At 27.7% G+C, this 15,318-nt stretch overlaps 1 protein-coding gene across 1 annotated transcript in view; it reads right to left on the bottom strand.

Annotated features, from left to right (window-relative positions):
* Window positions 1-5,150: 5,150 nt before the first annotated feature.
* LOC107454693 (retinoblastoma-like protein 1) overlaps window positions 5,151-15,318 on the bottom strand; it is a 64,529-nt gene continuing 54,361 nt past the window's right edge. Inside the window, exons 24-25 of the mRNA XM_043052517.3 lie at window positions 11,560-11,730; window positions 5,151-5,367 (exon numbers count right to left, since the gene is read on the bottom strand). Coding sequence (XP_042908451.2) covers window positions 5,173-5,367; window positions 11,560-11,730 — 366 coding nt within the window. The 3' untranslated portion in view covers window positions 5,151-5,172. The remainder of the gene's footprint in view (window positions 5,368-11,559; window positions 11,731-15,318) is intronic.

Below are 15,318 nucleotides of genomic sequence, written 5' to 3'. Positions count from 1 at the left end.
ATTTCGTAACTAAATTAATAGTTAGCACTAACAATTAGTATATTTGAGGTCGCCCCCAGAAACCATTAAGATTGACACTTAGTACGTGAAAATCCGATCATTAGAACGAAAGTTATTCAGGGTGATATCTTTTTTTTTCCAGGACTGTACATTCTTCGCAAAGCGGACACACCCGTGACCAGGCGCAGACAGCCCTGAAACGTTATTTTCAATCTCTTCAAACTAGACACTACTTTTTCTACATTTAAAGAAACCTTTTCTGCTTTAAATTGCAAGGAAAAAAAGCATTCCGCACCATTTTTAAAGTATATAAATTTTTTTGCCTTATTTTTAAGCTATTTCACTACTAGGAATCAATCCTTGCACATTCGCCACTGAAAATTTCTTTCCTTTTTCTTATAAATTTGAGAACTGTATTTAATATAACTGGGGTAGAAAAACATAATCTTTGAGGACACTTGATAGATGATTAATTGTAAAATATATTAACTCCTCATGACTTGGAGCAGTGTTTCCCAAAGTGTGGTACGCGTACCACCAGGGGTACGGAAACAGTTTAGCGGGGGTAAGCGTTCTTATGCGAAATATCTTGCAACAATCGAAAATTTCAAAAACGTTTATTTAAAAACAAAGCTAGTTATGAAAATTTACGATTACGTATTTTTCTATTGGCTATTTTTTTTGCAGAGTTAACTGTTAATAAATAAGTGGTGTCAACAGCCAGTTGTGATATTTAACTTTCATGCAATTTTTTTTATAGTAAAGGTTTGTAATTAATTCTACTTACTTTTATAAAATATAATTTTTATCTATAATACGGATCGTTGGTTAGTATCTGCAAAACTTTGTACCAAAAAAGAAAAATAAACATATTTTTAAAAAAAATATATTAATTTTTTTTATTAGTGGTACACAGCGTTACGCAAAAATTTAGAAAGGGTACACAAAAGTTTGGAAAACACTGACTTAGAGGTAAGCATCGATTTTTTTTTGTTTTCTGTGAATGGCAGCAGCAAGGTTTAATTTCAAGGTATTTCCTATCAAGTGATGGAGTGATCAACCTAATAATTGAAACCAACTGAGGACTAAAAGCTCATATTCCGTATCGTATGACTAACTTGAATATGTCTGTTAAATGGGATAATTATTTTTATTCATCTTTTTTACACATTCTTTTTGTATAGAAAAACAATTTTTTCGTTTTTTAAAGTTTAAATAAATATACTTGGAGATAGTTACTGTAAATTATTTCTATATTATGGAAAATATTCCAAAAACAATTTACGTTGATGAACCTCATTTTTAGACTAACCATCCCGTAAAAGGACATTTTTTTCAGTCCTAAGAGTTTATTTAACTGAGGTTTCACTGTGTGTATAGATATATATATTTTTATGAACTTTCAATAATAGAAATTTTTTTTTATTAGTGCACATATCCTAATAATATTATTGTGGTTGAATGAATTGTGAAAACATTGAATAGAATAGTGTGAAAATGTTTTTGGCATAATTTGTGATAAAAAAAAAAATCCCATTTTGGGAAAGGGAACATTAATGACTTTTTAAAATCGAAAATAAGCACAAAGTTTTCTAAGTATGAAATCAGATTTCTAAGTATGAAAATAAGTACTTTTTAAAAATGCTATGCACCCTGTAGAATAAAAAACTAAAATTCTCTAGAGTGAAAACAAATAATACTGCACATGAAATATATTAAAAAAAAATTTTATTTATATAATTCACAAATCTAAAAATTTGAAACAAAAATTTAAATCATTTACAAGTTCAGGAAGAAATAAAAATTTAAGAAAATAAAAGAGAAGATAAACATAACAATAATTGGAAGAAAAAAAAGCAGAAGATATGATATGAAATTTAAAAAAAAAAAAAAACATATCAATATTCTAAGATCCTAGATTGAGGGGAACAACAGCAGGGATGCCAAACTGGAGTAAATGAGAAGTTTTTATACTGCAGTGATATTAAAAAGAGTTAAAATATTTCATTGTTAATTCTGAATAATCAAATAAGCATCAATATATTATATATAGTTTATAAAAATTATACTTTAAAAAAAAGTGTTTTATGCTTTTAATTTTCTGTTGTTTCCTTAAATATTTTAGAAAATATAATTTAGGGATGTGTGCCATGAATTTAAATATTGAAATATATAATTTGTCTGTATGTAAAAATATAAAAGGGTAAATAAATATATACATAAAATGAACCTTTTTCTGTAGATTTTTAAATCAGCAATTTCACAGTCGGTGCTTAAATCGGTAGTCAGAAGTAATTGACATCCCTGGCCATGCAAGACAACATTAAAAAAAAAAACAAAGCGACAATACTACACTGATTAATGCACATTCACATTAAAAATCAATTATCATTTTAAAAACAAAGTAAAACCAATATTTTTTTATTACATGTTGCATCAAATATCATTGAACAATCCAGTATAACAAGCGATATTTGATATAAATGATTATAAAGATGATAGAAGACGTTTTCTTTTACAGAATCTTAATTGAAGTAAACAAAAATATGGTAACACATTTATTATATAGACATTTTCAAAAAGTAAAATTTTCTTGTCATTTTTCCAAGAGTATAAAAGCTAATTATGTTTATTTATGAAATCCAGAGTATTTCTTTTTTTGGATATCATGTTTAGAAAAGTGTCCATCCCATTAATTATCTATTTTTATATAAAATTTTAGCTACCTAATTCAGATATCTCTTATATGGACACCTTTCTCGCTCATCTTTTTGTGCCCATCAAAATCAGTTGAGTATATTCTGCAACCATGTTTAAATCGAGCATTCCTACAATACTTCATTTCATAGAGTAATTTATGCAAAAAAAACATTACAGTCATGTACAAATCACTTTAAACGAGAATGATCCATATATTATCTCAACAACTTGATTACTTTTTCTTAAAATATACATTTATTTCACAGCAAACAAAATAAAAATAACAGCCAACCTCTTATCTTTTTACATTAATCTCTATTCATATCTTTATTTATTGTTCACCTTACCATCATCAAATTTTGTCCTATTTCTATTAACTCCCGTTTTTTTTAAAAAAAAAATAATAATAATAATCCTATTTTTTTATTGATTTGGCCGAAAATACTAGCTATCCTTTTTTAAAAGAAAATTCGATTTTTATTTTTAAAACTTAATTTATAAAATTAAACGGAAATAAATATTAATTGGAGGTTTGATTTCATCCCACAGATCTTTTCTCCAGACTGATTTCAGTCATCAGGACTGAACAGAGGCACCCCTGTACGTACTTAATGGCCATGAAATTATGTAATTTGTATCGAAAAATGGGACACTCATTTGAGCCCTTTTTTTAAAAAGCTGAATAACTTATATAAATGGATATTTATTCGCATCAAATAAGAATTAAGCTGAAAGCCAGTCAGAATTTGTTTGTTACAAAAACACAGATTTTCAGAAGAATTGGACCTTAATGAATCTTATAATTGTAAAAACACTTCTCAACATATTGACCAATGCAGGCAGGACAATATACTTATTACAGATTAGAATTTTTTAAAAAAAATATTTATTTTGTTGTTAGATTGATAAAGAATAATACAAAGATAGTATTGATTATAAGGCAGTGCAACAAGACGCAAAATATCGAATTTTTATATTACACATAGAATCAAACATTGAACGATGCAGTGTTTTGTAATAATTGTTCTTAGTATATATATATATTTTTAGAGTCTTAAAGTGAAAAGACTATATGACATTGGGGATAACATATTAATATTTCAATAATAAAACTAAAACCGGCATTAAACTTCAATCAAACTCTTTCGCCAGAAATGTAATCTCCAAAAATTAGTTTGAGGCTGAAAAGAAGTTCCTTATGAAAGACGAAAACATTTAAATAATAATTATAAACTTTAATTTTGAAATTAACTGAAAAATGCATACACTATGGACACATTAATGTTTTGCTTTTATGGAAGATGCAACTGCCATAAACACATACATCAAAACTGGTAAAATTTCATAATTGGAGCTTTTAGAGTAGTTTATAAGTTTGTCAGCGAAAAAAAAAAAAGTTTACAATTATCTCGAAATTTTTTTCTGCTACCAATTTAAACTTTTTTCTAATTGTTTGAATTAAGCAGACCTTAATTCAAGCAATTAGAAAAAAGTAAAAAGAAAAGTTTATAAGCTTAGTATTGATAAAAATAAAATATTTTCATCAAAATTTTTCTGTTCATAATTGTTTGTAAAAATTCAAATCGCACAATTTTTTTAAAAGCTTTGATTCTGAAGTTTTAAAATAAGCTACTATTTCTTATTTGTCAAATAGTTGTTGAATTCGTCGAAAATCATATTTTTAATGGAGATAAAGAGTTTGGAATTTCTTCCCTTTTCCTCATTGAAAAACAAAGAGACTGAAGGAAAGGTTGTAATGAAATGCTCAGCAATTACTGACTAATATGTTAAGCAATAAATAAACACTTCTGTGAAAAAAGGTCTCTAGAAACGTTTCATCAATTTGGTCCAAAGAAATGTCAACACTGTAAGTTGAGCAAGAACAGAGTGCGTAGCCATATTATTCAACAAAAAATAAGCACCTTTTAAGTACTCAAAAATTTATGAACATAAAATCAATAAAATTAAAAAACTTTACATAATCATGATAAAATAACTGGTTTCTGATTAAAAAAAATTTGCATAAATCATGCAGTTTTTGTAATTTAGAACAACAATCGACATGATTAGGAAAGAAACTCTTTTCAAAAGATAGAAAATTAAGCACTTCTTACAAACCCCCAATTAAAAAAAAAAAAGCACCTCTAAGGGCTTTTTTAAAATGTAAATTAAAAATAAGCACTTTTTAAAAACACTACGCACCATGAAAAAGTAAATGCAATTTGTATCTAATAGAATTTAGTCAAGTAAACACAGTTCAACAGTCATCATTTCTGTTCTTTCTTAAAACATGAGCACAAGCGTCAAAGGGCAGTGAATAAACATAACATATTTCCACTCATACAGACATTTTATAATTTTAATAGTCATATGATTGTTTAAAATTTTAACCAGTTTCAGAATGAGGTGATACACACGAAAGCAAACTACAATAATATATATTTCACAAATAAAACTTACGAATTTAAATTTTTATTCGGTCAAACCGTTACTATTTACAATTTGACGATCTGTTATGATATTCTGAATTTTTCTCAAAGTCAAGTTAAGGTCTTCTCTGGATATTTTTGGAGGAGTTTCTTCCTCCGCTGCTTCATCATCTTGTAGTATGCGTTTGACAGCCTGTTTCTCACCCATTTTGACAAAATTGTTTAGAGCTCTTAATTCCTGAAAGAAAAGCCATTCGTTACAGATGAAGCAAAAAACAATATGAATTATAGTTTTGGTTCTATAAACAAGAATAGTGTCTAAAGACCAAATAAGAAAAGTAACAAAACAAACAGGTGGTTTAACCAGTAACTAATAAAATACACTTCCTCTTTCCCAACTGGCTAAATTATAGTTTCTCTACAGTAAGAACTCCCTATGCCATTCTTCAGGACCTGTGACGGTGACTATGGTAACAACTATTTCAAGTAGGGGTATGGGGTCACTGCTTAGGACAGGTTTTGGATTGGATCGGCGAGAAAAAGGGAATCTTTTTCTCCCCTTCTATTGTGTTAGTCCTACAATGAAGAGAAGCTCCCCTTCCCGAAATGCGCTATTCTTGTTTCTATAGCAGCAGACAACTTCAGACTTTGTAGCAGGGGGAGTTCTTACTGAAGACCAACTGTACTCTGTTTGTTTGGTTACTTCTCTACTGTCATTTGGTGTGTGAGGGAGGTTCTTGTTAATAGAACTACAACAGTATATCAATTTCTTTACCTTCACTTGTGCTGAATTTTAAAATCAGCCATTTTACATGACAAAATAAAAATCGAATTTTGTTCCTGAGAAATCGAATTTTGTGAGAATTACTTTTCTGCGCATTTACCATAAATTCATGTGACTTTAAAGACCACATTTTCAACAATTATTACAGTGTATTTTTTAGAAACGGTTTTTAAAAAACTTGATTTTTAAGTGATGAGTCACTTGGACAGCAGGTTACTGCATGCTCAAGTATTTAGACAGAGAGATAGACAATTAGAATACTTTTTTTTTTTTTTATATAAACATTGTTTTACATGCTAAATTATTTTTATCAGTTTACTTAGTAATATATTTCAATAAAATACCTTAATTAAAGAAGATTTATAGGGTTTTAAGCGATTGAAATTAAAACAACACCATAACAGTACAAAATAAGATCAATATTCAGTAGAGAAAATATTTTGAGCATTAAGACATTTATGTTAAGTAAATTATTACATATCACATATATTTAAAGGACTTTCTAAGCTAAAAAAAGTTCCAAAGTAAACTAAAAGCAATAAGCAGTTAAAAATGTATGCATACCCCTACTTCACAATACAGTAATAGACATTTCTAGGTACTTTAGACACGTGAATTTTAGTAATTAGTAAAAATTTCATTTTTAGAGAAAAAAGTAAACAAAAGACTGCTAGATACAGCAACTATCATGATCTTCAATTATGTAACAGACTATAATCTTCAATTATGCAACAGACTCATGAGGTTCATTGCTAACAGTTCAAAATATAACTCTTCCAAATACAGGAGCTTTTTATGACTATGTATCACAATAGACGTGTTTATGATTTTAAAATGATAAAATTAATCTATTTAATGCCTTATTAATTGGGGAAAATTAGGAGTTTCGTTTGTAACAGTTGAAAGTTGACTGAGATTTCTGCAGAGAGAGAATTTTTTCACCTGACTTGAAGCAACTAAAAGAATGAACCACCTATTTAATAACAGTCGTTGAATAGCCAAGCCAATTTTTGGGTTCACAACTACCAATGTTCAAGTACATAGCCATGCAATTTTGAACCCAATCCAGAAGATAAGGGAACTCCTGGATCAAGTAATGGGAGAAATTTGCCTTCGTGGAGGACTTTTTGATGGAACTAACCCACATTTGCATTACATGGAAAGGAACACCACGGTTAACCTGATGGCAAGGGGACCCATGATCCGTCAACCAGTGAAGATATCTCAGTTCAGCATTGTGGTCGGTGCAAGCCGGATGTGGAATTTGTATCGACTAGTATTCGTTGGGATTCGAACACCGTTCACCTAATTGGGAGACGAATGCTCTAATCCTCTGAGCCAGAGCGCCTCATGAACAACCTATTGCAAGAATCAATAAAAACAATCCAGGAAAGAAAGATACCCTTCACTAGCTTAAAAAAGATGGAAGCAAAAATTAACCAATTTTCGGACATCAACGCACCATTTCAGTAAATATTTCTTAATTAACACTATGGCTTATGTTTACACTAAATTTTCTTTTCTGCTATTTTCAAGGGTTTTAAAGAAATCTATAAAATATTAGTAATTGATTTTGAGTAAACACTTTCTGTTCAGAAATTTTCATACCAAGTTAGCTTAAAAAAAAAAAAAAAAAAACAACTATAATAAATTTGATTTTTTTGAAAGTTTATTATTATTCTATTTGATTTTTGTGATGCACTAAAGTTGCAAGTTCTGTATATAAAATAAAAATAAAACAAGATTCATATTAAAAAACTGGATGTTCAACTAAATGATTTTTCATCATTGATTGGTCAACGGTGTCTACATACCAGGGTTCGCCAAGTGGGCCTACTTTGAAAAAACCCGCCCAGGTTTTATTGGGTGGGCCCACCATGAAAAAAACCCACTTGGAACAATAAGTGGGTTTCTTCAAAAAAAAAAAAAAAAATCTTTTTTTACTAAAACTTATTGTGCAGCATTTACTTTTATATAATTTATTGAGCAGCATAAATTTGTCAAACAGAGTTGCATGATTTATATGATTAAAGTTTTAATATTAGTAAAGTAAAAGAAACTCGAATTTTCATATAATTTTATAGCAGGTACTATTGAAAACTTCAAGTGGGTTTTTTCAAAAAGTAATATTTTAATGATATTAAATCAAATAAAAATTTAAATAATATACTCTGAAAAGATCAATTTTTCAAATATAGTTGCATGCTTTATATATTAATAAACAGGTTATTATTATTAATTCATATGTTTAAAAAAATTGAAAAGAAACAATTTTTTTCTTTTTTTTACCAAGTGATACATTAACAAATTTAAACAGTTTTAATTTCTGGCTTTTTTTTTTTTTAGAAAAAAGCTAAAACTTTTTAAAATTATTTATCTAAAAATGAAATCATTTTCCTAGGGTTAATTATTTGAAAACAAATCGGACAAGTAACTGATACTCTTTATAATTATACATAGTTTTAATTTCACTTTCTATTAATCTTATTATAAAAACATGTAAGACCATTAAATATTTATTTCAGTTTTTTATTCTAACTCAGTTCAAAACTCAAGTCAGATGAAATTTTAGTTTTTACTGATTATAAATATTTCAGATTATAATTTTATAATAGGTAATATCCATATGTTTAATAAATATAGTAAATAAATGTGTGTGAAAACAAAAAGATTAATAAACTTCTTCCTTTTATATTACTGCATTTATATTTTATAATTCCTAATTTAAAAAATTATGAAACGTAATGTACTTAACAATAAAGAAGATTCAAATATGTATTAGTGATAATATGTATTAGAGACATTAGTGATAATGCATTATTTAAACTTAATATAAAATACATATAACCAAGGTTCCCCAAGTGGGCCCACTTTGAAAAAAAAAAACCACTTGTTTTTTTTTTTAAAATTTGGTTCAAAAAGAAGTATCTCCTAATACTATCATTGGACACATCGTTGAAGTTAACAAATATTTTAGAAATGTGCATCAAGCACATGGAGGGGCAAATGAAAAAAACTGCTTGATGACCCAATGTTACTAGGTGGAATTCATATTGTGAGCACGTAAAAACTTTTGCCAACAATTACCATAAATATGAAGATTGTTCTTGAACATCAAAATGAATCTAATAATAATATGACAAAAATATTAAATAATGTTGGGCTTTACCAATAAACAATCAATTGGGAAAAACAGATATCAATTGTTTCTCAAGCTTTAAAAAAGCTTCAATCAGAAAACATTTCAATTTCAGAAGCTGTTGAAATATGAATTAAGTTACTATCGTGTGATGAATTAGAGCCCCATAAACATTTAGTAAAAAGATTCAATCAGACTGCTCAGCTACATCATTTATTAGCATATGCATCCAGGATCCCGAAACAAGGGAACAATTTTTAAATGATGAACAAGACCAATTAGCAGAAAACTGTCTTTCTAAGCATCATCCAGAATTTCTGCCACATGTTATGGCTTTCAAAATTTCCGATCCTGAATACTTTCCAAAATCAATGATGCTTGACACTGTTATTCAACAGTTTTCATCAAAAAATAATGGAAATTATGTCAAAAATAAATAAATAAATAAAATTCCTAGCTTCCACAAAATTTCTGTCAATTCTTTTTTCTTTGCACCAGCATCCTCTGTCTCTATCGAAAGACACTTTCCAACTTTCGGTTTGGTGCAGAGTAAACTTCGAAATAGATTAGGAATAGATAAAGCTACAAAACTCGTAAAAGTGTATCACCATCTAAGAGAGAAACGTAGACACTTTGAATCTGTTGTATGATAATAATAATAAAGGAAAAAATGGACCTTTTTTTAAAGCTAACTCTTAACATCTGCTGACAATTTTTAACTATTTGGAGAAAGTTTATCACAATTAAAAAACAGTTAAAAATTAAAATATTACTTTTAAGATTTTTTTAATATTATTTTTAAGATTTCATTTGAATACAATTTATTTTAATCATGTTTATAAATATTGAAAGCAAACAAAAAAAATTTCTATTAATTGATACATTAAACAACAATAAACAAATTTAAAGTTTTATTTTCTGATTTTAAAAAAATGAGCTATAACTTTTTATATATGCTTTTTTATAATTTTAAGATTAATTTGTCTTTTGAAACTATAAAGTTAAAATGTATATAAAAATGATATTTATCTAAATATTTTAAAAAAAGGGGCAAGTAACAGATACTCTTAATAATTATATGTAATTTTAATTTCACTTTCTATTAATCGTATTATAAAAACATGGAAGACATTAAATATTTATTCCAGTTTAATTTTATTACAGGTAAAAGTCAGATGAAATTTTAGTGTTTACTTATACAACTCTATTTCATAAATAAAAATATTTTCACAGTAAAATTTATGAGCACTAAATGGAAAAACCCAATTTCCTCCGGGTTTTTTCAATAAAACCCAGGCGGGTTAAGTTTTTTCAAAAATCCCCGGGTTTTTTCAAACCCTGCTACATACGCACCATTTTATTTCTGAAATAAAATATTTTTTATTCTCATAGCTTTTTTGTACCTTTATTAATATAATTTAAGCATATTTCAATGAAAATTATGCCACATTTTATAAAACTTCTATGCTTGGACTAAAATAGGTTAATATGGCTTGTTGAATCAGATTTTAGAATGGTAAGGAGCTGTATCATATGCCCATGGTTGCAAGAGAAAAATATGAACAAAATAGTTGCTTTTACTAGCCTAAAGCATGAAAATAGTTGCCTAAATAAGAACAAAATTATTTCAATAATATGACCAAAATTTTATTAAATGACTTAATTGTCACATAACATGATCCCTTTAGTCAAGTTATGTGGCAAATATGATAATTTTTATATAAACGTTAGTGTTCTAACACAAAAATTTTTATGTAAAAAAAACATAGTATATTTCCAGAAAATTAAATACTTTTAATTTCTAGAATTCTTTAAAAAAAAATACTTTTTCGAAAAAGTTTTTCATCTTATCAAGAATTGATTTAGTAAATATATCTATTGTGAAAAGAAATTACTCAAATTCGAAATTCACAATATCGTATTAAAAATTGTTTTTTTAAAAAAAAACTCATGCAGAATTTTATAGCAATAACCGTTAAAAATGCAATCGAGAAAAAAAATAGACTTATAATGGAATCTGAGCAAATTGAGCGCATTAAAAAGTGATGACTCAAATTTGCAATTCAAAATTTTCAACATATTTTATTTTCATTTCAACATATTATACATAATTCATTTTGTATAGAAGCTCCCGCGGGCCACAGGTTGTCGACCCAGTTTACGCTAAAAAACATGGCTAAGAGTACAGGAAAGTCTCCAATTCCTAATAAAATTTTAGCCTTTTCAGGCAAAAAAGTTGTCAGTCACCCCAGGCCGAAAATAGTTGTACATAGTACTGTGGCAAACCTGTATGTCAGTTTACAACCTAAATTGACACACACATCAGTTTAAAATCTAACATAGGACAAGAGTGATTATCAGCAACTGAAGGTCACTTTTTTTTAAGTTTAAAATACACCCACGAGATTTTATTCTGAAAATTACTTTAATCCATCTTAAAATTTTTCTTCATTTCAAAAACTTTTTGATAATCAATTCAAATTGAAATAAATAGATTAAAGACTTACCTTAGCAGGACTTCTGTTGAAACAGCAAGAGAGCGGTTTCCCAGGAGACGGGGGGAAATTGGTGCTTATGAGTGGAGCTATGTATACAGGGTGCTTGCTGGAAACTCTTCGCCAAGGTGATGAGGGGTGAGCATTCAGTTTTGGCAGAGGGGACAAAGGAGGGGATTCCAGCTACAAAAATAAATATTATGAAACTTTGAATCCCGAAATTCTGATATTGGTTCAACTTATTAAGTTTTAATGTTTATCAATAATTAAATCCTTTAAAATTTTGTGTCAATATATAATCATAAAAATAACGATAGAATTCAAATTTTTTGTCATTCCTTGTTATATGATGTTTTAATAGATCTTATAAACTTTTGCATCGCTGCTTTCTAATCTGCAATCTCTCTCCAAGCTATAGAATTTAAAATAAAAAAAAATAATTAATGTACAAAAATATTATATATCACATGTGTCGCATAATCAGGGTTGTCATGGTTTGTTTTTACTGGTATTTACCAAGACTTTTAGTCTTGGGAGGAACCTGTTTTTCCCATGACTTTTACCGCCCAAGAAAAAATTTTCTTCCCACAGTATTAACTGTTTTGTAAAAAGAAAATTTTTTCCTATCCTCAAAATTTCGCATTGTTTCTGCTATTTATGTGAACATCTTAAAAGCATACATAAAGGCAGTATTGAAACAAGAATTTAGAACATTTAAAACAGTCTCGTATTGTAAAATCTCAATACAATATATGATCATTTAAGAACTAATGTTTTTAAAAACTTTTGCAAGGGTCCAAATTTTTAAAAAATACTTTGTCCTGATTTGCTCTTTTAACCTTTTTTCTTGATTTTTTTTTTTGCCATAGAACAATATTATAACTCTTTTATAATACTCAATATAACAAGTATGACATATCATGAGATCCCGTTTAAAATGCTAATAACTAAATTTACAAAACTACATGTTTGTAACTAATTAAAAATTATTAGCCTTTTGCTATTGCCACAGTTTTATTTCCATGTTTGTGTGAGCAATATTACTCAAAATAGAGATAAACAAAAAGACTTTTTTTTAAAAAATTTCTGGTATGAATAAATCTGGTAGAAAAGTGAAAAACAAACATAATTCCACTTAGTTTTCTTCTTACAATCTTAAAACCAAAATGTTTAAGTTGCAAACATTCGTAGGCAGCCACTAGCTAAGTAGTCTTAATTCCCAAAAGAAATACACTTCTGTTATTTTTGGACATTTTGTTGCGAACTTCAAAATAATGCATTTTTACTTTGGCTGATCCCAATCTATCATGTCATCTATTTTACACATTATAGCCAACTATTCAGTGTAATCAGTGAAGTCAGAAGACATTGCACTTCATTTTATTTTTTGCTCACACCCTGCAAATATTTTTTATGTTTTGGCAATTTGCTGTTAGTTATTACAGAGTGCGTAGCCAGATCTTTCAATAAAAAATAAGCACCTTTTAAATATACTTTTTAAGCACTGAAAAAAAAAATAATTTAAGCAGTACATACATTAACAAAATGCAAAATAATTTTAAAGACGTTACATAATCATGATAAAATAATCAGTTTCTGACAAAAAACTCTTTCCTTGATTATAATAGCCACCATAAAAAGATGAGTGATTTTTTGGTTTGACATCAGAGGGAGGGGGGGGGGGGGGAACGAAGCATGGAATTGAGAATATCTTGCAAAATACAACAGAGTTGCATACGAGAGAGCAGAATCTCACAGAACCGAGCTCAATAGACACACATGCGGACTCTCCCAAGTATTGCATCAAACATGTAAAATGATTGGTGTTTTCATAAAGCTATGGACGGTAGGATGAATTGGATTATGGTTGAATGAATTGTGAGATCGTTTAATAGAACAATGTGAAAAGCATGCTTTTGCATAATTCGCGGCGAAAATCGACACGGTAAAGAAAATGAAGCACTTTTTAAAAACACCCAATCAAAAAAGCACTTTTAAAAAACAAAAATTAGCACCTTTAAGCACTTTTCAAAAAGGCTACGTGTCATGCATTAACTTATTAGAGTTTTAATTCTAGTTTAAGTGTGAGTGTAAGAGTATACAGAAAACAATAACATTTGTTATTAAATAGGTGCGCTTGCTTATAACTTACTGTTTTTTTTTTATCATCCAAACTTGTATTTATGGCAATCAATTAATTTCTTAAAAATTATTAAAAAAATAACGTTTACGTCAAATGAGCATGTTATGATCGAAAACAATAGAAGGTTAAATATATTTTTTTGTTTAGTTTTTATTCTCAAATATGCATATGCTGAATTTTTAGTTAAAGGATTTCTTAAAGGCTTAATTCTTAGCAAGTTTAATAAAAAATTATTTTTTAAGTTTGGTGACGACAAAGTCAGTACTCTCAATATTAAAATATGATTTGAACTTTCATATATTTTTTTTTATTGAATAACATCATTCTGAAATAAAATAAAAAGTTTATTTAATTTTTGAAATAAAATTTTTATATAATTTTCGAAATAAAATTTTAGCTCATCAGTTTTTACAAAGTTGAGGGAAAAACAGCATTTCATTTAGCAAACTGTAACATTAAGATAGATGTTTAGTTTAGTACATTATAACTTAGTTGGTTTTTCCTCTTGCTCTATATTTTTTAAAAAAATATTTTGCACTAAAATATTCTTAATTTGATCTAGTATTTTTTTGCCTAATTTTCTGCTGAAACTACTATGAGGCTTTTTTACCATTTTTTTATTATTATTTAATAATATAATGATTTATAAATTAATCTATCTTTTGGTCAAAATAAAACATTTCTGTATTTAATACATTATCAGCGGTTTTGACAGTAATATTGACCGTGGTCTTTATATTAACATTTTAATTCTAATATATGCATCATAATCATTTTTGTTATTTCTTTGTCTTTTGTAATCAAAAATTAATTCACTTGTCTTAACGATTAAATTGAAACATTTTGATCGATGCATCAATTTTATTTCAACCAAATTAAAAAAAAAAAAAGAAAAAAAAAAAGAAAGGGAAAATGTATGCATAGACAAATTAATTATTTTGCTACAAATCTGAATTTGTAACAAAATTCCAACTCACAGTTAAATTTTATTAAAATGTACAACATGGAGTTGTTTATAAAAAATAAAAGAAAGAACATGATTTTTAGAGCAAACAATCTAATAAACATTCGCAATTTCAGATTTAAAAATTTTTTTTAAAATTTTTTTTCTTAATATTAGCTAATTGAAATTCTTGTTGAAGTCAATCAATGTTAAAATTCTTTATTCCCAAATAAGAATAGAAAAATCAAGAGTATTTCATTCCCCCTTTAATGGGGCGAAAAAAGCATTTTTTGAAACTAGTTCCGCAAAGTAAAAAATATCTTACGAGAATTTCTGCAATAAAGAAATGAAAATAGAAAAATCATGAGCATTTCTATCCAATCCTATGCAAGAGAAAAGCACCGTTTAAATATAATTCAGAAAAAAAAAATCTTTCAAAAATTTCTGCAGAGAAGAAATTTAAAATTTTTTTACATCCAAAAGGAAAAATCAACGAGGAAAATCAAAGAACAAGGAAACAAAAGGAAAGTCAAAGAAACAAAAAATAAGCACCTTTTAAGCACTATATGCATTGACAAAATGCAAAATAATTGAAAAGACTTGAAATTATCATGATAAAGTAACTTTTTTCGGATAGGCTCAAGAGGGTGGGAAATGAAGCCCGGAATTGTGAATATATTGCAAA

This window comes from Parasteatoda tepidariorum, chromosome 1, assembly GCF_982258835.1.
Source record: "Parasteatoda tepidariorum strain Cologne lab strain chromosome 1, Ptep-v5.0, whole genome shotgun sequence".
Taxonomy (NCBI): Eukaryota; Metazoa; Arthropoda; class Arachnida; order Araneae; family Theridiidae; genus Parasteatoda; species Parasteatoda tepidariorum.
Note: the sequence above shows the minus strand (reverse complement) of the source record. Positions and strands in the feature narration are given on the sequence as shown.